Genomic DNA, 26974 nt, shown 5'->3' with positions numbered 1-26974 from the left:
AAATTTCCTCTGCTACCTGACCATAGACTGGACTCACATGGATCACTGTGGATCCTACTTTGTTCCTTGTTTCCTTCAGCCTGCTTCTTCATGTTCCCAATGAGTGGTCTTGAGGACTGTGACATGGTACTTTGTCTTTGACACCAACCCTTTGTTTAGAAAGTTCTTCCCTGTGAGCTTTTCCATACTTCTTCTTTCCCTTTTACTGAGCATCTCTTTAAAATCACATCTATTTAAAAATAAAATAGCAGGACAACCAGAAAGAGGTGACCTTCTTCCTCTCCTCAGTCATCCTTAGCATGGGATAGCAGGTCCTGGGTAAGTTACACAGCGTATTTGCTGGTCCACTGTGTTCACATTTGGGGGCTGAGTTTTAGTGTTTGGGAGTTGGTTTAAGGGTTTCTCAGATGTTTTTGAGGCACAACCTGTAAAAATACTCATTTAAAAATTAAACTCTGAGACCTAAGAGACCATGTATGTTTAAAGTTTTCTCTGAGCTTTGAATATATAGTGTTCAATGTTTCAGGTAACGATTGGGATATTCTATGATGACATGGTGGTGGATGAGAAAAAGAGGAAGCATGCAAACTAGCTGATAGCTTCTTTCAGTGAGAGTCTGTTTTTGTGAGTGTTAAGTATAAGCACTGCCTCATATGAACCCAACTGTTGCCATCTCAACCTTTACTCCGGTTACTGCTGTTATTACAGTAATTCACAGTTGTATATTAAAATCAGTGATGTTCGAGGAGGGCCTAGAGAAAAGACAGCTTCTAGTACCACCTAGTGGCCATCTAATTGATATACTCTTTAAGCTGATAACTATGCAGATAGGTAGGTAGATATGTATACAAAATATTACCAAAATATGCATTTTTATGTATTTTTAATTATATATATAATAAATGATAGAACTAGAAGAAATTTTATAATTACTGAAAACTCACGCAATGCGGACAAATTTCATTCTCCAGATTCAGATATACAGGACTTAATGCCTCTGTAATTAACTTAACCTCAGTTAATTCAGTCTTAGTCTTAATTCACCCCTAGTCTTGCTTCTAAACTCTGGAGAACTTTACGGGCATCAAGGCATCAGGAACTGTAGGAAGGGTTTCTGATTCTTGGTCGTCAAACAACATAGGTCACTTCTGAGTCTTTCATTGCTCAGTCCCAGCTGCACAACACCTTCAGGTCATATGTATAACTCTGCCAGTTCTGGGCCTTTCTTGGCCACCAGGAATCCTCTGCTACTGTACACCACACTGAGCCCTATCCGCCTAGACACGGCACACCACTCTTTCCTGAGCTGTTTCCCTGGACCCCACCTGGGAAAGCAGCACATGTCAGTCCCTTCTAGGATCTCCCAGACCATCTAGAGCTTTTGAGTTTTTCTGCTCTAGGAGAGCAGGGCTCAGGAACCTTTTTAGTGACTCACTGGTATGTTAGTACATGAATTCTTCCTCCCCAAAGTCTCCCCATTTCTCCCCCTTAACAGCCTCTGGAAGCCACTTTTCTACTCTCTGTTTCAGTGAGTTTGACATTTAAAAAAAAACTCTACGTATAAATGCTTATAATTCCACATGCAGTGTTTGTCTTTTTCTGTCTGGCTTATTTCACTTAGCATAATGTCTTCCAATTTCATCCATGAGGTTGCAAATGATAGGTCCTTCTTTGTCTTTAAAGGGTGAATAATATTTAGTTGTGTGGAGATATATATGTGTATATATATAGCATATGTAGATGTATGTACGTATGTATGTATATGTATGTGTGTGTGTGTGTATATCACATCACATTTTCTTAATCCATTGATCCATTGAAAGACACTTAGGATGTTTCCTATCATAAATGATGCTGCAGTGAGCAGGGGGGTACAGATATTTCTTCCAGAAAAATGGTTTTGTTGCCTTTGGATATATACCGAGAAGTGGGATTGCTGGATCATATGCTAGTTTTATTTTTAATTTCCTGAGAAACCACCATACAGTTTTCCACAGTGACTATACTAGTTAACATTCCCACCATTCATGTACCTGTTGGCTATTTGTATGTCTTTATACAAATGAAGAAATATTTACTCAGGTCTTTTGTCCACTTTTAATTGGGTTATTTGTTGTTTTGCTATTGAGTTCCTTATATATTTTGAATATGAACCCCTTATGGGATATGTGATTTGAAAATATTTTCTCCCATTCCATACGTTGCCTTTTCATTTTGTTGATTGTTTCCTTTGCCAAATAGGTTTTTAGTTTGATGTCATCCAGCTTGTTTATTTTTGCTTTTGTTACCTAATCCCAAAAAATCATGGCCAAGTCCAATGTCAAAGAGCTTACTGTCTCTGTTTTATTCTAGGAGTTTTATGGTTTCAGATCTTATGTTCAAATCTTTAATCCATTTTGAGTTGATTTTTGTGTATGGTGTAAGATAGGGGTTCAGTTTCATTCTTTTGCTTGTGGATGTCCAGTTTTCCCAGCACCATTTATAAGTAGAATTCTTCTGTAAGGAAGAGCTGCCCTTTCCCTCATTTATTTTTACATTCAACTATGCATTAATATCACTGTGGGCTCATGGATGCCTATCTTATTTATGGCTTATATTCCAATACTATCACTATTTTATTACTCGAATTGTGCCAGCATCAGTCCTTAGGCAGGAGCTCCTTGAGATTGGCTCTTGTGTTCTTTGAATAGGACTATATCTTGTTTTGAGCAATTCTTTACTTTCTGACACATAAATATGTTTCAGGCTCATCTTGTTTTTGTCTTATTCCAGCCCTAGAGTCAACCTTTTCTCTAGGGACCCCTGATTTCTTTTATTGAAGAATGATATTTAGAAACGAGGATCTGGGTGCTAGCTGTACTCAGTGATATTGGGATGTTGTTGCTTCTAGGCCATCCCAGTGCTTACACTCACACATGCATACTTACACATTTATTTTTCTTTTTCTACCTATCCTTCTGTATATATATATATCAAAAGCCATAATTTCATACAGATACTGCTAATTCCAATCTAACACCACAGAGCTCATTCTGGCTCTCCTTTCCTTATTTGTAATTCCTTCCTCCAACATTTGGCTGTGGATCAGAGAAGAGGGAAAATCACAGAAGGAGTGGGGTAAATCACTTCTGTTCACATTGCATCGGCTAGGAACTTAGCCATTTGGCTTTACAATTTCAAGACAAAAATAAAGGCAGAAACATGGGAGGATATGAGAGAAATGTGGTCTACTGTTGTGCTTAGAAAGAAGAGGAGAAACATGAGAATTTATGAGCTCTAGCATTCTTTGGTATACCCGAGGTTCCGTGCAAATACTGTAATTTTCTCTGTGTGCCACAAAGTATAAAAGTTTGGGAAGCACTAATCCAGGGAGATTTATGACTTGTGAAAAGTAAGTATCAGCTAGTTAGATTTCTTCCAGTTAAATCATAGTGTCTAATTAGGGCTAAGTACAGTTTTATTATTATTATTTGGAAATATTTTTGATATATAATGAAGTCAGTGGGAAAACACCAAAACTTAAGTCCAATAAGTAGATTTAAAGTTTCAATTCAGAACATATTTTTCCACCTCAAACTCTAAGACAAATAAGAATCTGAGTATTTATGTATATATGTCTGTTTGTTGGGTAGGGTTTTTGGTTTTTAGTTTCCAAATCATCATTGTTTGTAACTCCATGATGTCCTGTTCATTACTGTAAGAAAGTGGTGTGGTGGGATCACATGTCAGTTTAACTGTTTAATTAACTGTTTAACCAATAATGAGTTGCCAATTCAAATTCTTTATGGATGTATTAGGAGTTGTGTGCCCTTTTCTGCTTTCGTGAAGGAGACAGCTGTTCTCTGTGGCTGACTTTCTAATTTCTTATGAAGTCTTTATGCATCTCCTGGGAATTAGGATATTCTACCCTCAAAGATAGCTGTTTTTCCGCTTTTAGCATAACCACATTTATGATATTTTCTTGTGGAAAATTAGACAGATTTACTTTAATTATCTAAGCTAAGCAGACTTGAGAGTTAGTACCTTGTATAAGAGAATATTTAATTAATACAGAATATTTGATCATTCAGTTTGAACTGAAATTATGTTTCAGTTTAAAACATAAAAGATCACATAACAATTCTGTTTATCTGGAGGTCCCAGAATGACTTTTATAAAAGAGAGAAAAGGGTATCTATACCTTTTGATATTATATAGGAAAAAAATAGTACTAGATTCAAAGTCTTGTAGGTTATTTTTAAAGAACAAATTTATTAAGCCATAACTGACATACAATAGCATGTATTCACTGTGTATAATTTTAAACGTTTTGATATATGTATACACATGTGAAATCATCAATTAAATCAAGGTAATGAACATGAACATATCCACCACCCCAAAGAGTTTTCTCATGCCCCTTTGAAATTCCTTCCTCCCCACACTATCCCTAGGCAACCACTGATCTGCTTTCTGTCACTATAGATTAGTTTGCACTTTCTGGAGTGTCGCATAAATGAAATTATATAGGTGAACTCTTTTTGTCTGACTTTTTTCATTTCACGTACTTATTCTGAATTCATCCATGTTGCTGTGTGTAACAATAGTTCATTCTCTTTATAGTTGAGTAGTATTGCATTGCACCCATGCATCACTGTTTGTTTATCCATTCACCTGCTGATGAGTATTTGGATTCTTTACAGTGTTTGGCTATTACAAACAAAGCTACTATGAATATTTGTGTTCTAGTCTTTGTGTAGGTATATGCTTCCATTTTTCTTGGCTAAATACCTAGGAATGGAATGGCTGGATTTTATTGTAACTGTGTGTTTTACTTACTAAGAAGCTCCCAAATTGGTTTCTGAAGTAGTTTCTTTCCCACCAATAGTGTATGAGAATTCCAGTTCCTCTACTTTCTCTCCAATACTTTGTAAATTTTGTTAATTTTAGACATTCTAATAAGTATGTAGTGGCATTCCCTTGTGGACTTAATTTGCGTTTTTCTGATGATGAAAGATATTTAGTATGTTAGTGTGCTTATTTGCCATCCACATATCTTTTTTGGTGACGTGGCTGTTCAAACTTTGCCCAGTTTAAGAAACTGGGTTGTTTGTTTTCTTATTATGGTATTTGAGAGTTATTTCTATGTTATGGACATGTCTTTTATCAGATATATGATTCACAATATTCCCCCGTCTATGTTTTCTCTTTTCATTCTTTTAACAAGAATGTCTTTCAAAGAGCAAAATTCTTAACTCTGATGAAATCCAAATTATCAGTTCTTTTCTTTAATGGTTTATGTTTTTTGTGTTATATCTAAAAAAACTTTGTCTAACTCAGGGTCACAAAGAGTTTTTTCTTATGTTTTCTTTGAGAAGTTTTATAGTTTATAGCATCTAATTAGTACTGAATGCTAAAGATGAGCCAGGAATTGTATTAAGCACTTCATCTGCATAAAGGTAATATAATTTAACTTAATTTCTATAATAATGCTGTGATATCAGTGTTTTTATCACATACATTTTACTGACAGGGAAATTAAAGCATAGGGAGGTTAAATCCTTGCACAAGGCCATAACTATAAAGTGGTAAAAACAAAGATTAAAACTTTAGGTCTGTCTGATGCTAAGGACAACTTGAAATAATTTGTAAATATTCCATATTGTCCCATTTTTCATTTTTCTCTGAAGCACATGTAAAAAGTAAAATTGCTAGGTTTCACCCTAAGCATCAGAAATTTCTAGGGGTATGCAATAATATATTATAAAATAATAATCAGATAAGAATCTGACTAATCTTATAATTTCCTGCTATATAGCTTTAGGCAAGTATTCTCTTTTATATTAGTGAACATGTTCCATATCCTTGCTAGATACTAGGAATGCAAACATTTAGGCATTTATTCGCAAGGAAAGGAAAGAAGCACATATTAAATCAATGCTTGATGCTTATGTCATATTCACTACAATCCTATAAAATGAGTATTAAATATACCCATTTAGCAGAAGGGAAACCTGAAGCTCAGAAGGCAAAGTAAATAGTTAAGTCACAAAGCTAATAAATGATGGAGCCAATAAATGGTGGGACAAAGAAGTTATGGAATGGGGGTGAGGTATAGCTCAGTGGTAGAGTGTGTGCTTAGCATGCATGAGGTCTTGGGTTCAATCCTCAGTACCTCCATTTAAGAAACAAAAAAACAAATAAAAACAAAACAAAGGAAGTTAGGCACTGAGATGGAAAGTAATATGTGTCTGACTCCACGTAAAATGTTTTAAGTTTTATCACGATATATTTTGGTGCATTCAGATATTATCTTCTATTTATGTTTTGTCCTGGAATGAAGCTAGGCCTTATAATTAGCTGGGCTTTGCCTCTGTCACCTCATTAATTATCAATAGCATGGCCTTGGACTGGTTTTTGACCTCATCCAGCCTATTTCCTCATTTGTATCATGAGGTACACACAGGGTTTTGTGTGAAATAAATATATAGAGTGCCCCTGGGAACTTAATAAATGGCAGGCATTGTTATTCAGAGGAACTTAGGATACACAGAGATCAACAGAGTAGAAAATGTTCACACAGTTCACACCTGGTAACCATGCCAAGACCAAGCTGCTTATCCAGAACTCTTTCTAGTAGCCAATCAAATTGATTAGGATTCCAAGGATTATGAAGAAAGTTTTCAGAGGGTAGAGATGACAAATCTTAATTCCAGATTCTACAATGTGGCCGACCAACAAATGTTTATTGTATGTCCATGCAGTTCTAGCTGCTGGTGAAACAGTGACAAGAAAAACAATGTTCCTGCTCTTAGAGAGCTTATGTTATAGAGGGAAGAGCAAATAAATAAATAAGTAAAATAATTTCAAACAGGGGTAAATGATAATAGGTTGAGGTAGGAAAGCCTATCTAGGTAAGGGATGGAATTCTGGCTTAAATGGTGAGAAAGAGGCATCTATATGAAGTACTGGGAGGAAAACTGTCATGTGCAGTAGGAAACTGAGAAAAGTGGAAAAGTGGAAAGTTCCCCTGATGGTAATGAGCTTGGAATGTTCAAGGGACAAAGAAATTAGTGCGTTTGAACACTGTGAGGGTGAGAATGGCAGGGGGTGAGACTTATGGAGGTAGACAGGCCAGATTAGGCAGGGTCTTTAAGGTCTTGGTAAGGAATTGAGGGTGTTTTATAGTTGCAATGGGAGAGTGCTTTTATAGGGATGTTATCCTACTTGAATTATACAGTTGTCTCTCCATATCTGCAGGGAATTGGTTATAGGACTCCTGAGGATACACAAATACGAAGATGATTAAGTCCCTCATATAAAATGGTGTAGTATTTGCATATAACCTACGCACATCCCTGTTATACTTTAAATCAGCTCTTGATTGCTTATAAAATCCAACACAACGTAAATGCTATGTAAGTAGTTGCAGCCCACAGAAAATTCAGATTTTGCTTTTTTGGAACTTCCTGGGATTAAAAAAAAAAATTCCATGTGGTAGTTAGTTGAATCCCCAGTTGAGGAACCCGAGAGAACTAAAGGCTAAATCTATTTTTTAAAAGATCACTTTGGTTGCTCTCTGGAAAGGAAGACCAGAGTGGAAGCAATTACAGTGGCTGGATTTAGGTTTATGTTAGTGGAATTGTATTCAAGCAAGTGGATGTTCTCATAATCTTTCTTAACTTCCCAAACTAAAGGGTTCCATCTTCCTCTTTCATCATCTCATGTGGCATACAACTACCATTTAATCATTTTCTTGTTTTTCGCCTGTCACTCCCATCTAGGAGTGCTATCTATTTTACCAGGTAAAATACACCCGCTCAATTAAGTTTGCTTTTCAGGTAACGAATAATTCTTTACTGTATGTGCTCCCAAATAGTGCGTGGAAAACACGTATACTAGAATTGTGTTCCTTACCTAAATTCATATAAACTGGGCATCCTGTATTTTTATTCGCTAAATCTGGCAACTCTACTGCCACTAGAATAGTAACTCCATGAGGGCAGGGACAATTTCTGTTGGTTCCCCAGGGCATAGCATAGCGCTCACATGGCACATAGTAGGAACCTACACAGTTAAGGAAGGGTTTAACCAAAGAGTGAGCGACTGAATAAGTGGGTGAACGAGCGCCTCTTGTCGCGGGGGTCGATGGGAGACAACGGGGAGAACAGCTCAGTGGGGAACTTGTGATACGGGTACAGTGCCCCAGAGGCGTCCTGCACGCTGAGGTCACGGGCGCCGCCGCCCCGGTGACGTCATCACGCCCGCGCTCTCGGCCCGGCTGCGGCTGTAGTGGCGCCGGCGCCTCCTCGGCTGCTGTGGTGACTGGGGGCTTTCTGGAGAGCCCGGCCCAGCGCGGGCCGCCTGTGGAGCCGTCCGGCCCGGCAGGGACCCTCGAGGCCCATTCTTCTTGTCATTGGCCGACCGCCAGCAGGCCTGGCCGCTTTACAGCGAGGAGAACATCTCCTCAGGGCCATGTCCAGGCCGAGCAGCGTCTCCCCGCGGCCGCCGGCTCCCGGCGGGGGCGGGGGCGGCCCCGCGCCGTGTGGTCCTGGGGGCGGCGGCCGGGCCAAGGGGCTGAAGGACATTCGTATAGACGAGGAGGTGAAGATCGCGGTCAATATCGCCCTGGAGCGCTTCCGCTATGGGGACCAGAGAGGTGAGGTTCCAGACAGGGACCCCGCCGGTTGCCCCGCCTCCCTGAAGCCCGACCCTGCGTGGGAAGGGGCTTCCTCAGAGGAGGGAGGGAGGGAAGACCCGGGCCGCGCTATGTGAGCGGGGGCCGGACCAGACTTGTTAGCCCTCCCGGGGAATGTGAAGAGCCGCCCGGCGTCCGGCGGACCAGCTGGGTTGCGAGGCAATTGCCTGGCGTCCAAAGGTGAAAGAGTCAGGATGCACCGTCGCTGGAAGTGTTTCTTTCCCCAGGGAGAGGCCTTTCGGCAGCTTTGCCACAGTTTTTAGATACGGTTAAGCATCCCCCCCTCCACTTTTTTTTTTTTAAAGTAGGAGGTCGTGGTGCCCTTAATCGAGACACATTTAAGTTATGGAAGTAGAGGAGCCTAAGGAAATCAGACAAATAAATGCGGTGGCAATATCTAGTATTTTGTTTAAATCCCAAAAGCATTACGCTAAACACTTGCTAAACACTTAAGAAAAGAATTAAACTTGTTCTGATAGATGAAACATCTTCCACATCTCTTAAGTGTAGAAAGCTCCTTGTCTTGAGTCACACAGTGCAGAACCAGTAGCTGACCTGTGATCAGTATTGAGTGCTGATTCCGATTTGCTGGTCTAAGTAGAAGACCCCGTACTCTGGAAACTTACGAGTCCAAAACAAAGTGACCTGGGCGGAGTATTCTGAACTTGCATTAAACAAAGTTGAAGCCCCAGAAATAGAAAATACCGTATCCAGTCTGATAGTGATATATGAACTCTATGCAGTTTTGAAGACAGAGTAATCTGATGCTGAGCATTCATAGTACGTGAGCATACCTCATCATTGAAGGAAATAAACATTTTGTTAAGCAACTAAGAAGTAAGATAGTAAAATAGGTTAATCAGTCGTTATACCAGCTCATGATTCCAGCAAAAATAATAGTAGTAATCCTTGGTGAATATCAGAGTCCTTTAGCACGTTTAGGTTTCAGTGTTACTAATATCAAAACTTTGGTAGATATTCAGTGATTAATTAGGAATACCTTATTTTATTGCACTTTGCAGGTACTGTGTTTTTTACACACTAAAGTTGTCATAACTTCAGATGATGGTTAGCATTTTTTAATCAAAGTCTTTTTTCAATTTATGTATGTATATTTTTTAAGACATAATGCAGTTACACAATTAAAATAGACTGAAGTATAGTGTAAGCATAATTTTATATACACTGGGAAACCAAGAAAATTTGTGTGACTTGCTTAATTATGGTATTCATTCACTTTATTGCAGTGGTCTGGGACCAAACCTGCAATGTCTCTGAGGTATATCTGTATCTACTTTTCACATAAAATATGTAAATTTGGTTACATGAGTATGACTTTTTTGTATTTCATATCTCTATATGTGTATTGAAGCAGTTTGAAAGAAAATTGACTGTCCACAAATGATACTTTGTGTTTTTTTTTCCCATGCAGAGATGGAATTTCCTTCTTCTTTGACCAGTACAGAAAGAGCCTTTATTCATCGATTGAGTCAGTCTCTTGGTTTGGTTTCTAAAAGCAAAGGGTACGCTGATAACTTTTCTTAATTAAAAAAATTATTTGCTAAAAAAGAGAAATTTTTTTTGTTTTGTTTTTGTTTTTTTTTTACATTTTTTATTGATTCATAATCATTTTAGTGTTGTGTCAAATTCCAGTGTTCAGCACAATTTTCCAGTCATTCATGGACATATACACACTCATTGTCACATTTTTTTCTCTGTGATTTATCATAACATTTTGTGTATATTTCCCTGTGCTATACAGTGTAATCTTGTTTATCTATTCTACAATTTTGAAATCCCAGTCTATCCCTTCCCACCCTCTACCCCGCCCCCCCCCGTAACCACAAGTCTGTATTAGAGAAATATTTTTGACTAAATAGTCTTACTGTTTTAGATTCACATCCTTACTTGTATTGTATGTAGATGATCTGATTCGTGCGTGTGTCTAACCCAGCTCTTTGCTTTTTCTCCTATCCCGTTTATTTGTTTTCTCTGGTTGGTAGAGGATAGAAAAAGAAGGGAAATGTTTTTTGTTTTTGTTTTTTTATTTGAAGGGAAATGTTAAGGTGTGAAAAAAATGGTTTAAGAGTTGAAGCTGATTGCATTGAGAAAGATATTTTCTTCTTTTTATAGAGTTAAACTTATTTTTTGAGGAATGGATGGACTAAAGATAATAAGTACAATTCTTTACAGTACTTACCTCTTTTAATGCTGCAGTACTGTAATGGTAAGCTTTAGAACACGTGCTTGTTTTCTTTCATGCTAAGTCAAGAATCTGATGATTAGAAATGATTAAATAAAATGAAACAAGAGGAAACATACATGATTTTTGAAGGTCACTGATCCATAGTGGGGAAAAACCCTATGAGCCGTCCAAATTGAACTCTAAAATTCTGTGGCACTGTTTCATTTTGGGAATAAGAATGGTGGGATTGATAATAGAGTAGGGCTTCTCAATATTGGTGTTATTAACATTTTGGACTGGAGGGCTGTTTTGTGCATTGTAGGATGTTTAGTAAACCATACCTAGCCTTTACTCACTATATGCCAGTAATACTTCCTCCCCTAGTTGTGACAACCAAAAATGCCTTTAAATGTTTCCAAAACGTTCCCCTGGAGCAAAATTGCTCCAGATTGAGAACCACTGAGGTAGGTGGGGGAAAAAGATAAAGTTTCAGCTTCCAGCTTTTAGGTTAAGAAAAGCAAAACAAAGCCATAATTAAGTGAATATATTAATATTTAAATATATTAATAAATAAATAGTAAAAAGGTCCTAAGAAGAAAGTAGCTGAGGTAGGAATTTCTTGCATATGATGTCCACCACAGTAATGATAATTACTGACTGAGACAGGAGTTTAATTTAGGAGCATGTGCATTTTGAACATCACTAAGGCCAGTGTTGGAATCCTGGTTAGGTTCCACCTATACTGTAGACCTCTGAGTAGGTAAAACATTGCCCTTGAAAATAAAAATAGGGTGCACAGCCACAGTCCTTTATCCAAAAACACTTGGGCCAAATATGTTTTGAGATGCAGATTTTTCAGGTTTTAGAAAGTCATCAAGGTATATTTGTAATGTGTTATGTAATACCCCTAATAAGAGGTAGGCATTTTTAATCACATTAATATTTCTGCTGGAAAATGTATGACTATTCACACTAAGATAAATAAAGACTATAAATAGTTCATGTCAATTTAACCAGGTTTTGCTGCCAAATGAAGTTGCTGCAGACTTACAAAAATCTTTCACTTCTCAGAGCCATTGGGGTTTAAGAATAGATAAGAAATTGTGGGCCTGCGTTAGAAAACACCTGTTAATAAATGCACAGTTCTGTAGCTACATCATTTCTATGGTTAAATAGATTTTGAATTCTGAACAGCTAATTTAGAAAGGACCATTAGAAATTACTCTTAGAAAAGCAGTCCATTAGACTTGACTACCTCTACTTTTGTTAAGTAGCATGATCCTTTAAGGAATGGTCCAGAAAGAAAAAAAGTTCCGGGAAAGGAGAGAGCAAGAAAGAAGTTATCAGGACAAAAAAGAGGAGTGAGGAAATACTGAAGAGACGGGGAGAAAGAGAGACAAAAAAGGAAAGAGATGCTAAGGGAAGCAAGGCAACCGCCTACTTCTCTCAACCCTATTGTCTATATCTAATTGTCCATAAACCCTCTTCTTGGTAAATATCCAAGCTCTTTCCCTCCCCTTTTTATCTCTAAGCAAACCTGAAGCTGTGTTTATCTAGTGTCCTTATCACTTTCAAATGCCTTTCCTTCTTTTTACCTATATAATGAACTAAGTCACTTTGAATATATTTATTAAATCCTTTATTTTCATTTATATGAGAATTTGTACCTGACTTTTATTTCATGGGTTTTTCTGTTTACCCTTAAGTAAAGTTTTTTTTTTTTAACCTCCTAGGATTAACTTTGTTAATTTAACAAGTCAGTCTTTCTTTTTTCTTTTCTTTTTTTTTTTTTTCCTTTTGTGCCTGGTATTATGGTTCCTTATTACCAGTTTGAGTGACTACCTGGTGTGGAGGAAAGGGCAGGAGACCTAGATTCTACTCTTAATCTCTCACTGCCTCGTTATTTAGCTTTGGTCATGTCCCGTAATTTTAAAGGCCTGTTTTATTAAATGTAAGATGTAAAGGAGTTATTCTCTTTGTGTTAGTTAAGATTCTGTGATCCTGTAGTTTATTTTTAGTTTCTTACAAGGTTTTTAAAAGTAGATTATAGTATGGAGGATATAGCTTAGTTTGTGTTTAGCATGCATGACGTCCTGGGTTCAATCTCAGTACCTCCATTAAAAAAAAAATTAGATTCCAGATTTACTGTGTGGTAATTTACATTTTTTTCTGATCACTTTTTTTTTAATCTCCTTTCTTTCAAAATCAGGCCATGTGTGCTGAATTTTGTTTTTTATCTCCTCTTAAGAGAGTTGAATTTACTTTGGAATTGATTACTTTTTATAATTACTCATCTTTTGGTGAAAATACTCTTGTTGAAGTAGCACCCCCATTTTGTTTTCTTTAGTGTATCTTAAAGTTTTCTTTGAAATTCTAGTCAAATTTCTTTGAAATTCTAGTGAAAAATTTCATCTCCTTATAATTTGTTTCATTTTTTTCTCAACTGATGTCCTTGTGTTTGGTTCTAAGCACATTTTTCTGTCTTTGCTTTATTCACAAATAAAACAAAATTCTTTCCTATTCTTTTTGTCCAAGTTAGACAAAATGAATTTTATAAAGTGAACTTTGTTAAAAATTTTGGGAAGAGAAAATATAAAGTATATGAAAGCAGGTTTTCCAAATAGAAATTTTTTATCCTGTGATTGCTAAGTTGCTGCTTAATAGGTATCCAAGCGTTCTACTCACCCTGACCAGGAGGCTCTATCCTACAAGTCCCCCCTTTCAGGTTTGAGTTACTGACTCCCTTCCCTCCTGCCCTAGAATGTTGCAGACTGTACTACCCCTCTCTTTGCCCAGCTAAAATAGGAAAAATGGGTTAAAAGTGATGAACCCTGTTAATGAGTTTTTGGATATTCATTAAAATAAAGCCCTACAGTGTACAGTAATAGTAATAACAGCAGCTAACACTTACTAAGTGCTTTTGTGCAACAGAAATTATGCAGGGTGCTTTAAGTAGATTATTATTTAATTCTCACAACAGTCTTGTCTAGTAGGTTCTATTTTTAATATTTGGTCTCTAACAGATGAGGTGATTTGAGCTTAGATTAAATAATTTTCCCAAGATCACACAGCTAGAAATGGCAGAGCCAACAACTGAACAGTTAATGTTTAGCTAATTAATATTTGATGCTCATAGTAAGTCATAGTAATGTTCTAAGAACTGTGAGGAGTTAAAATAGAAATATTAGGTAAGTCTCATCTCTAAATTGCTTATAATCCATTAAGTTGCAAAAAGAAAAGAATTTACCACAAATAGTGATATGACATGAAAGTAATTGTGTTTAGTGACGAAGTTAACTGGTTGGTTTATTAATTTCTGGTAATCATAAAAAAGCACAAATTTGTATGATGCAAACTTTAATACATTTACAATTCGGTATTGCAGTATTGGGGAGATAGTGGTTTGGAGTTAGGTCTTTTCATCTACCTGCCTAATGGAAGTATAAATTAAGGAAAAATGAAATTAAGTATTTACTAGACATCAAACAAATGTGTACTATCTTTTTAGAGACATTTGCCCTTGGTGGTTATGAGCTTTTTAGGGAGTCATTTCAGATTTTGGCTCTTAGCAGATTTTTAAACTGTTCTCAGATTTGGAAAGTGGGGAATAGCAAGGTTGTATTTGAGGTAAACTGTTCAATAACATGCCGTGTAAATTGAAACATTAATATTAAAATTGCATTAAATTTGATTAGTTATATCATCATCTTTCTTTAAAAGAAAGAAGCTATTGAAATGTCAAAACTTCATTATAACATGTATTGATTACTTTTACCCTTTGAAAGTTAGAAGTTATGATCTTATCTATACGTTTAGTCCATTCACTTTTATACTTAAATATGCCATATGGGACTTGCATCTCATTATTTTAAAAAATTCTTATGAAGTTAATTTATCTAGCATCTTTTCCACGTAGGTAGTTTCTAGTTAATTATGCTTTGTAAAGGGGATTGTTAAGTTTTCATCAATGTATAGTGTCCGTTACCTTGGAATGAAAGGATAATGAAGGGATCTCAGTGTGGTAGTTTACATAGTAGGACAACTCTAGTGTATTCATTCTCACAACAATGAGGTGAGTATCTTACTAAAATTTCACTAATTTTTAATTATACCAGTTTTTATCAGTGTCACTGTGGTGCTGAATGGGATAGGAACGAGCACTAATTGCCACAAATAAAATTTTTTACTAAAACATAAAAGCTACCAAATTGATGTTGTCTTTCTGCTCTGCCATCTGTGTATAAACTGAATTTAGTAAATTTAAAATGGTAATGGCTAAACACTCACGCTTGCTTAGTATGAGTTATTATTACACATTAATGCTGTATTATTATTAGGTAATCTATGTTAGGAAAGTTTCAATCTGACCTGTGATTTTAGTTGTGAGCTTAATGAGGAAAGGCTGTATTTTCCTCAACTTTGTAATCCCTGCTTCTAGCATAGTGCCTGGCATACAGTAGGTGCTCAATATATGATGATTGAATAAATAAAATTAGTTAAAGGTGAAATATAGAAAAACTTTACTGAGATGATTTTTAAGAAAATTAAAGCATCTTGGAGCTAATAGAAATATTAGAGATTTAAAAATTAACTAGTATACTGTGTCAGAGAAGTAAATTATTTTTGATCATATAGTTAGTTGGAAGATTATTACTAGCTGAACAGAAGCCTGCTGACTCTTGCTCTAGTGCTCATTTCAGCACATTCTGGCCTTCTATAGGTAAAATTTTATGAAGTAAATGGCACGGAAGGGAAATGAATGATTAAGTCTGTCGTGAGTGTACTGAAGTTTCAAAAAGGCCCATGGGAAAAGAACCTATTACAGAGAACATCTCAAGAATTCAGTAATTCTAATTTACCATGGGAAATGACCAAAATTTCTCAATCAGGTTAAATTTTAATTATTTCATCTTTATGCCATTATATAAGCATCACTAAACACTCGTTAAGGAGTAGATGATAGCATAAAAAGCTTATAATTCATTACAGAGTTTTCAGAAATTAAAAATCTTAGTAAATTGAAAGCTTCATTTAGAAAACTTAGATAGGTTATTGCAAGATATTGAATATAGTTCCCTGGGCTATACAGTAGGACCTTGTTGTTTATCTATTTCATATATAGTAGTTAGTATCTGCAAATCCCAAACTTCTATTTTATCCCTTGGCTCCCCTGCCCCTTTCCCCTTTGGTTACCATAAGTTTATTTTTTATGTCTGAGTCTGTTTCTGTTTTGTAAATACCTCTAATGAAAATGACATGAAAAAGAATATGTATAAATGCATAACTGAATCGGTATGCTGTACACCAGAAACTAACACAACATTTTAAGTCAACTATACTTTAAGTAAAAACAAAACCAAAACCAAAAAACTCTTCCAAAAAAAAAAAAAAGATAGCTAAAACTATAGGTTAATCTTCAGTTTTATGTCATTCTCATAGTGAAGATATTGTTGAAAAAATTTAAATCTAATGAGAATTAGGAAAATTATACACACAATTTTCTTTGTATTTGTGGCTAAGTTGCTCATTTCTAGAATATGATAGTGGAGTTAACAAATGGTAAAGCATTTTATGAAATGTTTTGGGTAACTTTTGTTTTAATGTAAGAATTGATATTTTTTTCAATTCTGACTGTGATTATAATAAAAGCTTTCATTTATTTTGTACATACTCTGTAACAGATACTGCCCTTTACTTACATTATGAATAGTCTTTTGAGGCAGATATTATTATTATCTTAGGGTCAGAGCTATTAAATAATTTGCTTATGGTCCCACAGCTAGTAAGTGGTAGAGACAGGATTTAAATCCAGATCTGTGTGTTTTCAGAGCCTGTCTTTACCAGTACTACATTGTACTAGATTATATACATGTATTATTAAATCATTCAAATTATATTTGAGGACTTCCTATGTGTATAGTATTATACTTAGTACTCTTGAAGCTATGAAGGGCGTAAAAGACATGGTCAGTCCTGGACCAATTGGAGAAACAAATACACCTACATCAAGTAACTTGAGAACAATTACAAATCATCATTACCTTATAATTGAAGGCTAGAGTCAGAAGCTTTGGATAATTTCTTCTTTTTTTTCCTAGTATACATTTGAAATTACTTGTCTGTTACTGATGTTATTTTCTTCCAGGTTTCTAAACTTGGCTTTCTTAACAGGTTTTCATGGGAATGTGGCATTACCAGCATACTGGGAAACATTCAATGGAATATAGTCTGAACAGTGAACCATAACTTTTCCTTTATAATTTTTAGATTCTTTTGTTCATATTGATTTTCTCCCTCTATATGGTTCCCAGTATGTATTAACTGGTCATGTTTCATCCACCATGAAGCCTGCTAATACAAACTTTAAGACTGAAGGGTAAGTAAGCCTTTTTTGCTCATTTAAAATTGGATTTGCAGCATTTTGAAATTTTAATTGAAACTAGTCTTGTGGCCACTTTAGCACCAACCCCCTTTTTACTGAATATCTTGGGATTTTCAGTACCTTATCCCAAAGCTTTTGGTCTTTTTCAGTGTTTTGCTTGAGACATGTTTTCTAAGTAGGTATACATCATATGTGAACAAATTGACTATGTATAGTAAATAAATGGTTTTTATTAATATTCAGAAAGGGTGCAAATAGATACCTAACTGTGAAGAAGAAAGATGGATCAGAAACAGCTCATGCAATGATGACCTGTAATTTGACTCATAATACAAAACATGCTGTTAGGAGCCTAATTCAGAGATTTCCTGTCACCAATAAAGAGCGTACTGAACTTCTGCCCAAAACAGAAAGAGGAAATGTGTTTGCAGTTGAAGCTGGTATGTATTTTCTGGGAAGCTTCCTTGTTTATTCTATTATTTGATGACTGTTCTTTTTCTACTTAAAGTTTATTTTTAAAAACTAACGTGAAATAAGATTTCTCATTTTGAATAGTTTGTTAGAAATGATTAAGAGCTGTGAAAATTTTGAAATGAAATGCATTGTTTAGGCATGTCATGAAGTTAGATTTTTTGTTTAAATGTTACAGTAATAGCTAACCATTTATTGAGCACTTACTGTGTGCTAGACAAATAGGGCTACATAGCAACCCTTGCAAGCAAAGACTTTCCCCAATTTCACAGGTGAAGAAACTGGGGCTTAGAGAAGTCAAGTAATTTATTAACGGCCACTCAACCAGCCAGTAAACTGCAGAGTTGGTATTTGACTGCAAGGTCTGAACTTTCCTATATTATGCTGCCGTGACACAATAATGAGTGAGATTTTGAATTGGGGTTTAGTTTCTGGTAAGAGACAGGACAGAGTCTTCAGTACATTAACTTGCACAAAGGTAGATTAATAATAAATTTAGGTTATAAAATGAAGTTGTACTGTTTGGAAAACCAACTTTTATAGTGAGAAAATTATTTTGTTACCTACAATGACATAATTTGCATTATATCTGTTCTTGGAGTAGCTTTGCAGAATGCAGAAAATGCATGGTCCTAGATATCAAGGAGTTTTAAAAATAAATGCACACAAAACTATTTTGAGTTATGTGAGAAAATAAGACACATTGTAACTCTTTTTATTCCTATCTGCTTAGTTAAATATAGATGTTGGCTAAAATGGAGAGTTAGGAGATTTGTTAAGCATTAGGACCTTACATTTACACGTATTTTTCTGTTTGATCACATAATCTTACATAACTAACTTTAAACATAGAGGGTTTTTTCTTTTTCATATGGTTTTCATATTGTTTATAACAGACTTCACAGTATAATATACATTGTTTCTTACTATAAACTTATAATTTTCTTTGTCATAATTGATAGAAACAAGCCTGAAAATCATTTTAGGATATCAAAATTGTATTTTATTTTAAATGATTTTTGAATGATTGATTTTCGTTCATTTTTAAACATTATGTACCAGAAATACTTCTGAGAAATTTGTCTTTTAATTGATAGTGAAATTTATAACATGTTCTCTAAGAATGTGTAGGAGTACAGCGGTTGAGGCATTGCTTGCTAACTTTATGTAGACTGAGTAGAGAAGACTACTTGAGACAAATTACATTAGAAATTATTTTTGTTTTAAACTCTTTATTGTTGATCATAAATTTTTTTGATCTTTTATTCATTTTCAAAGAAAACCGGGAAATGAGCAAGACAAGTGGGCGACTCAACAATGGCATACCTCAGATTCCAGTGAAAAGAGGAGAATCTGAATTTGATTCCTTCAGGCAGTCTCTGCCAGTGTTTGAGAAACAAGAAGAAATTGTTAAAATAATTAAGGAAAATAAAGTAGTTTTGATTGTAGGAGAAACTGGGTCTGGAAAGACTACACAGGTTTGTTTCTTTGTTGTTTATAGAAGAAAAAATATTTTCTCATGTGATAGTTTTATATCAAATTTATAGTACATATATTTTAACAGAAAACAAAAAAGGAGCTTTTGGTCATTTTAATATTTTTTTCTGAAATAAGTTATTACTAGAAGTACATTTTGAGAATTTATAGAAAGATAGTATTTTAAAATATTTTCTTTTAAATTAGTACATAAGGGCTTTATTTAAACAGAGGTAAGACTGTGATTTGGTTTAATGAAGGAAGATGGACTTTCGCCTTCAGTTCAGATTTCAGCTCCTTCATTTATTGGATGTGATGTTTTAGCCTAGTCTTGTAACTCTGGGAGCCAGAGTCCTCATTTACAAAATGGAACTAAAAATTGCTGCCGTTCAAGGTGAGGTTTTGACGTAATGACTATAAAGTGCCTAGCATAGTGTTTTGTATGTAGCAAGTAAATTACAAGTAATATTACTAACAACAAGAAATGTTAATTCAGAGTTAACATAGGGTGGAATTAATATGACATGTTTGACTTGGATGTTTAGAATTAAAGTACTTCAGTATTATGAAGTGTCACTCCTGTAGTGACAGGTTGGAAGTGTGGCACAATGATATGACCTGTTCTTGTTTATCCTCTTTAATGTGTTAGCATGTTGAAATAGTAAATTTACTTTGCTTTTGATTGAGTTTTAGATAGAATACTCATTTTAACTTTACATTTCCTTCTTATAAGGACAAATAAATTTGCTTTTGACAGTTGTTTAAGATCTCCTGTGGTTATATTGGCTACTTTAATAAACTTAGTAAGTAAGGCAAGGTGATAGGAGAGGTTGACTGTAAAGTTTACTAGTTATTAACAAAAGTATAACTCTTTATACCTTTATACCTCTTTGAGCCTATAAAACTGAATAGTCACAAATAAGGTGAAATTTTTATCTGAAAACAATGTATAAGATTTTTCTTCAGCATGAGTCCTTTTATGGTTAAGTGGAATTCCATGGAGTCATGCCAAAGAATCTGTTCATATGTCTTAGATTGTTATAATTGTTTTAGTATTAGAAATTTTTGTCAGTAGGTGTTATTTGTGGCCATTTTAATTACATAGAGTAGACATTATGAAAATTTTGACAAATATAACAAATATGTTTTTATCTAAATTATTTGAGTGTCCGTCTCTTTTTAGGGCTTCATGCCATGCTAAGAAAAACATTTTCTACCCCAAGATTAAAAAACACTTTCCTATAAATATTTTATTCTAATACTTTTATATCTATAGTTTTTAAAATCCGTCTGGAGTTTATTTTATTGTATCATATCATGTATATCTAACTTTTTTCCTTATGTTAAAATCTAGTATTCCAATATAATTTTTATTTAATAATCCTTTTCCCCTGATTTAAGATACTACTTTTCAAAAAAAATTGAAGTGTAGTTGATTTACAATATTGTGTTAGTTTCAGTTGTACAGCAAAGTGATTCATTTCTATGTATATTTTTTCAGATTAGTTTTCATTTTAGGTTATAAGACATTGAATATTATTCCCTGTGTTGTATAGTAAATCCTTGTTCCTTATCTATTTTATAGATAATAGGATGTATCTGTAATCCCATACTCCTAATTTATTCCTCTCTTGCCTCCCTTTCCCCTTTGATAACCGTAAGTTTGTTTTCTATGTCTGAGCTTGTTTCTGTTTCGTAAATAGATACATTTGTGTTATGTTTTAGCTTCCATATGTAAGTGATATTATATAATATTTGTCTTTCTCTGTTTGACTTACTTTGTTTAGTTAGAGTATAATATTCCCTAGGTTCATTCATGTTGCTGATTATGGCAATATTTTATTCTTTTTTATGGTTGAGTAGTATTCCATTGTATATATTATATTACACACACACACACACACACACCCCCCGTATCATCTTTATCCATTGATCTGTTGATGGACACTTAGATTGCTTCCATATCTTGGCTATTGTAAATAGTGCTGCTTGGAACGTTGGGGTGCATAGGTTAAGATATTACTTTTGATCAAATACTAAATTTCTGTAGTACCTGGGTCTATTCCTGGAATTTTTGTTATATGTCTTTAATTATCTGTTCCTGCATGAAGATCTCACTTTTTGCATTTTGTAGTTTTACAATATATGGCATGATACGCCTCCTTATTAGCTTCTCTTTTTAAATATTTTAAATATTTCTTAGCAGTTTGTTTGCATTTATCCTTCCAAATGAAGTGGTCAAGTTTAAAAAAAAATCCTGGGGGCTAAGACATGCATGAAAAGATGTTATTTTCACTCATAGTTTAAAAAATGAAATCAAAACAATAATTATATTTTTCAGCTGTTAGATTGGCAGAAATTTGAAAATTCATGATATCTAGTATTTGCATTTGGGAAAACAATATCTCCTGTTCTGTTGGTAGGGGTATAAATTGTTTTGAAGGGCAGATTGATCATTTTTCCATAAAAATTAAATTTATATACTCTTTGACTCATCATATATTTATCTTTACAAAAGTATGTGAAGATAGATGTTCACTGCAGTATTCTTTACAGTAGCAAGCAACAACATCAATAATAACATACCTAAAAATAATTGGAAATTACATAATATATAGTCATATTTGTTAAATTATAGCACATCCATAAGATGTACTATGCAGGTATTAAAATTAAAAGATAGATCTGATATGTTGTTAAATGAGATCTGCAGATGACAAACATTAAGGACAATAATCACTTTGTTTGAATAAAAACCTGTTTGTATATACAAATATTTTAAATCATATAAACTTTTTTTTCCCCAAAAGAGTTTCTAAAAACTTAACAGAGGTTACTTTTATGGAGGGGACTATTGGTAGTGGTAGGGGTGGGGAAGACTTTTACTTATTATTTTAAATCTTTCCGACATGTTTGAATTTAATTATGGTTAAGTGTCTGCAATCCTGGTATTAGGCTATTTTTGTTTTGTTTATAATTTTCACTATTTAAAAATTCCAATGGAATTTTGGTTATTGTTTCATTGACTTTATAGGATAATTTAAGGAAAATTGACATTCTTGCAATTTTGATTATTCCTAACTGGGAGTGTGTCATTTTTTTAGTGTATTCATGTCTTTTATGTTTTTCAGTAGCACTTTATAACTTTCTTCATGTAAACTTCAAGTATTTCTTCATAATTTTATTTTCACTGTTTTAGTTTTAGTTTCTGTTGGAAGCAGAGTCTTTTCAAATTATACTTTTTAGCTGATTATTAGTAGTTACACGGAAGTTGTTGGTCTTATGATTATTTTATGTTTGGGCATGTTACAGAACTTTTTAGTTCTAATGGTTTTTCAGTTGATTGACTTGAATTTTCTGAATGTACAATCATGTCATCTGATAGTAACTTAAAATTTGTTCCAGATTCCTCAGTTCCTCTTAGATGATTGCTTTAAAAATGGTATCCCCTGCCGTATATTTTGTACTCAGCCAAGACGATTAGCAGCTATTGCTGTGGCCGAAAGAGTTGCTGCAGAGAGAAGAGAAAGGATTGGTCAAACAATTGGGTATCAGATCCGTTTAGAAAGCAGGTAAAGACAATTCTCTTGCCTTTTATCATTTTTAGAAAAGACTAAATATTTCTATTTCACTAAATATAGAGAACGTGTTACTTGAAAAGTTAGATGGTCATTTTGCTCCAAATAAGTTTATGGCAGGCCATTGAGGTCATGACTAAACGTAGTGAGGTTTTGAATAAATAATAGTTTGAAAAAAAGTTTGGGCCATAGATAGAAATCCTATTTCATAGTTTCATGATAAAGTTTAGGTTATTTCACCTCTTTGAGTCTCAGTTTCTTCATCTATAAAATGGGGCTAATGAAAGCATCTAGAGCACAGGTTTGATGTGAAGTTTACAGTAAGCCCTTAATAAATGTTAGTAATAGTAATGGTAGTAACTTCTTGACAACTAGTATCATTTCTTTGCTCACAGTAATTTGGATATAGTGATTCAAAAAGCTGATCTTTTTTGTGATGTACTTTTTTCCTCAGGCAAAAAGTTTTTAAGGCCTTTAAAAAAAAAACCTACCTAGGTTCTTTAACAAAATAATCAGTTGATACAAGATTGTTAGTAATAATAAATTTGTGAGATTATCAGGCATAAAATACATTTCACATAACTTTGCTAATAAAGCATATATAACAGTACACTGTTGTATTATTACACTTATTAAGTACAAAGGAGACTAGCATTTAATATGATCATGTTTTAATTACATAAAAGATTTGTAATTGTGCACTTTATTTTGATTTTTTTAAAGAGTTTCTCCAAAGACGCTTCTGACATTTTGTACTAATGGGGTACTGCTTCGTACTCTGATGGCAGGAGATAGTACATTATCAACTGTGACACACGTTATTGTGGTAAGAATATTTAAATTTAAACATCTAATTACATTTCTAGGATAGGATATAAATGAAAACTAATTTTTTTAACAAGTTATTATAATCAAGTTACTTTTTATTATCCATAATTATTAGAAATAAATACTTTATATTAAATATTTTCCTACCACCAGGTTTTATGAGTGAAAATAAAATAAGTAGGTAGTTTTTTGAAAAGTGCTTTTTATATATGAAAATGATACATGTACTTTAAGAGTTCTCCAGAATGGTGAAAGTTTTCTTTTCTTTCTGTGCTTAGTCAATTGATTCCCCTCCCAAATCTTAGGGGTATTCTTTATAGTCATTTAACTTCATGGTTAAGATGCTAAGTTGCTGCTGATGAAATAATTAGATGAATTACCACCTTACTAAAGAATTCTAAGCTTTTATCCAGTTTTTGTCAGAAGAATTAGATTAAGTTTTACAAGCTTGCGATAAACAACTTTTGGAAACTTACTAGTTCTGTGCATTCAGCCAAAGGATGCACTGGGTCCTGAAGCTAACAGAAGCATATTTAAATAGATTTTGTATATATTAAAAGTACATTGAATTAGACTCCATTAATTGAGAATTTTGTTGTAGTTTTTGTGGTTTTATTTTCTGTGGGAAAAGGACAGTATTGTATAATTCCCAGTAGGTTGTTACATCTCATTATTTCTAAATTATCCATAATACAACATTTTCACTAATTGGCCTTGTCCACATGTAATTTGAATTAGTGTAAAACCCAGCAGCTCCATAATTTTAAAGACTTAGTTGTCCTTACGTTTTAACTGTTTCATGGTTTTGTTTTTGTTTACTGCAGGATGAAGTACATGAAAGGGATCGATTTAGTGATTTTTTACTTACAAAGTTAAGAGATTTGTTGCAAAAGCACCCAACTTTGAAACTAATTCTTTCTAGTGCTGCCTTGGATGTAAATCTTTTTATAAGGTATTTTGGGAGCTGTCCAGTGATACATAGTAAGTTAAATTATCAGATTTCTAGGATTCTTATGGAAGAATACTTTCTGGCATGATTGTATTTATTGTTATAGAAGTTGGGGAATATTCTAATGTGTAGGGCATCCATTTCTGTTTCCTTTGAGAAGTGCTTAATCAGTCATCTCTATGTATTTTAATCTCCTTTTCCATCTACAACTTTTAGTGTTGTGTAAGAAGCCAATTCGCTAGTGTAAAAAGAAATTTGCTTTATTCTGACCTTGTATTCCCCTTTAAATTCTGTCCTGTAGCTTTGCCTTTAGACTCTTTTAAAGAGTAGTGTGTACTCTCATGTTTATTTTCCATGTACTTCTGAATATGTTACCACTTAATTTTTGGCATTATCCTTTTATCAAATCTGGTTTTGCCACCAGTCTTTAAAAAAATTATTAACTTTCTCTTGAAAAACTGAAAAAGTTATATGTATTTACTTTAGTGACACAGTACAAACATGTAGAGGAAAAGTTCACAATCACTTCTGTCTTCTTTTCATGTCTACTTCCCTGAGATTATTTGATGTTAAAGCCTAATATATATTGTCTTACCTGTTCATGTTCATATAATATATGTAAATATATACATATATATCATGTTTATAGAAAATGGTTTTACAGAAATGGGCACATGCTGTATACATTGTTTTGCAGTTTGCTTTATTCATATGACATTATGTCATGAACAGTCCTCCAGTTTAGTAGTTCTAGGTGTAGTTCATTATATTAACCAGCTGCTTTTATATTTCCTAATATGAATGTACCATGATTTATTTAACCGTTTTATTTTTGGACATTCAAATTGGTTCTAGATCCTCCCTTTCTTTTATTGTAAACGTTGTTGTAAGCATCCTTGTACATGTATTCTTATATATTGGTGCTCTTATTTCTAAGGATAGATTCCTGAAAGTGAAATTGTTGAGTAAAATAATGTATTTTTAATTTTAAGAGTAAAATGGTTTTGCCGTTTTACTTTTTCAGAAGGCTGAAATGATTCATATTTCTGCAGTTTATGAGGCTGTTTATTTGTTCATTCTTACCAGTATTGCTTTGACACTGATTTAATTGCCCAGCCTACTATTCAGATTTTACATAAAAATCTTAAGTTTTCTGTAGTATTTCTCATAGTTGTTCCCCTTTTTTGTGAAATGCTTATATCCCATAATTTATTTGCCAGTCCTGCCTCCTAAGTCTCATTCTGTATTATAGCCTGTACTTTCTTGGTCTCCTCTGTGGGCTTCTCTTGTTTTGCATGGTGCTTAAATATTGGCGTTTTTAAGGGTTATTCCATGATTCATTTTTTTCTCTTCTCCCTTCCTGTCCTCTTCCCTCTCCTCCTCCCTTCACCTTCCCTTCCCTTCCTTCTTGGTTTCTTTGTTTTTCCTCTCTCCCCTGCTCTATGCTGTTCTTTACTAGGTATTCGGGATGCACAGTTAGTTTCCCTGGAAGCTCTCATTCTTGCTCTTGGCTTCTACTTTCCTTTTACACTTATGAATTCTGAATTTTTATTGCCAATTAAAACTGTTCTCCAGAGCTTTAGACTTAGGTAGCTAGCTATAAGCAGTTGACTTCACATGTGACCCATGTGAATACTTAATGCTTTCTACAAAATCTGCTTCTCTTGTGTCACCTGTTTCAGTTAATCATACTATTAACCTAGTCACCTAATTCACAGACCTGTCTTTTTTCTCATAATATTCCTGGGTGGTAAAGCACATAAAATTTATGAATCTTCTAACTGAAGCTCACTTAACATTTGTCTTGTCTGAAACCAAACCCCATCTCCACCAGCCAACTTGTTTATCTTTTCACATTCCTTGTTACCTCATAGAATGTCATCATCATCCATCCAGTTTTGTAAGCCAGATTTTCAAGGACTGTTGCAGACACTTCCTTATCATTCCTCCATATCCAATCTAATGCGCAGTCCTGTGGATTTTACTTCCTGACTATCTCCTGTCTCCTACTATTTTTACTATCACCAGTCTCATTCAAGTTAATGTTTTCTTTAACCTAAACTATTGTAATAGCTCTTAACTGGTCTGTTCTTTCCACTCTGCTGTCTTTTAAGCTCATTCTCCACATATCAGCCAAAGTGTTCTGTAATGAAGTGGAGTTTTGATGATGTTATTCACTCTTGAGAGCTTAAAACTTTGACCTTTACCTCAGAATAAAGACCTAAACCCTTCATAAGACTTTTTAATTCTGCCTCATCTTGAACTACAGTCCCTTCTCCACACCCCATCGCACATCATGTTCCAATTAGCTTGGCCTTTCAGTTCCTTGGAAACATCATGCTCTTTCCTACCTTAGGGGCTCTGTGTGTACTGTTTTTTACTTCATAGCACACTCTTTTTCTTTCCATGTAGCTTAGTTATTTTGTTT

At 34.3% G+C, this 26974-nt stretch overlaps 1 protein-coding gene across 2 annotated transcripts in view; it reads left to right on the top strand.

Moving 5' to 3' along the window:
* The first annotated feature begins 8255 nt into the window (after positions 1–8255).
* YTHDC2 (YTH N6-methyladenosine RNA binding protein C2) overlaps positions 8256–26974 on the top strand; it is a 62494-nt gene continuing 43775 nt past the window's right edge. For both annotated transcript variants that reach the window (XM_072958095.1, XM_072958088.1), the window contains exons 1-7: positions 8256–8638; positions 10110–10200; positions 17488–17684; positions 18994–19193; positions 22597–22763; positions 23493–23595; positions 24422–24578. In XM_072958095.1, coding sequence (XP_072814196.1) covers positions 8455–8638; positions 10110–10200; positions 17488–17684; positions 18994–19193; positions 22597–22763; positions 23493–23595; positions 24422–24578 — 1099 coding nt within the window. In that variant the 5' untranslated portion in view covers positions 8256–8454. The remainder of the gene's footprint in view (positions 8639–10109; positions 10201–17487; positions 17685–18993; positions 19194–22596; positions 22764–23492; positions 23596–24421; positions 24579–26974) is intronic.

The sequence above is a fragment of the Vicugna pacos genome, chromosome 3, assembly GCF_048564905.1.
Source record: "Vicugna pacos chromosome 3, VicPac4, whole genome shotgun sequence".
NCBI lineage: Eukaryota > Metazoa > Chordata > Mammalia > Artiodactyla > Camelidae > Vicugna > Vicugna pacos.
This window is presented reverse-complemented; position numbering and strand designations above follow the sequence as displayed.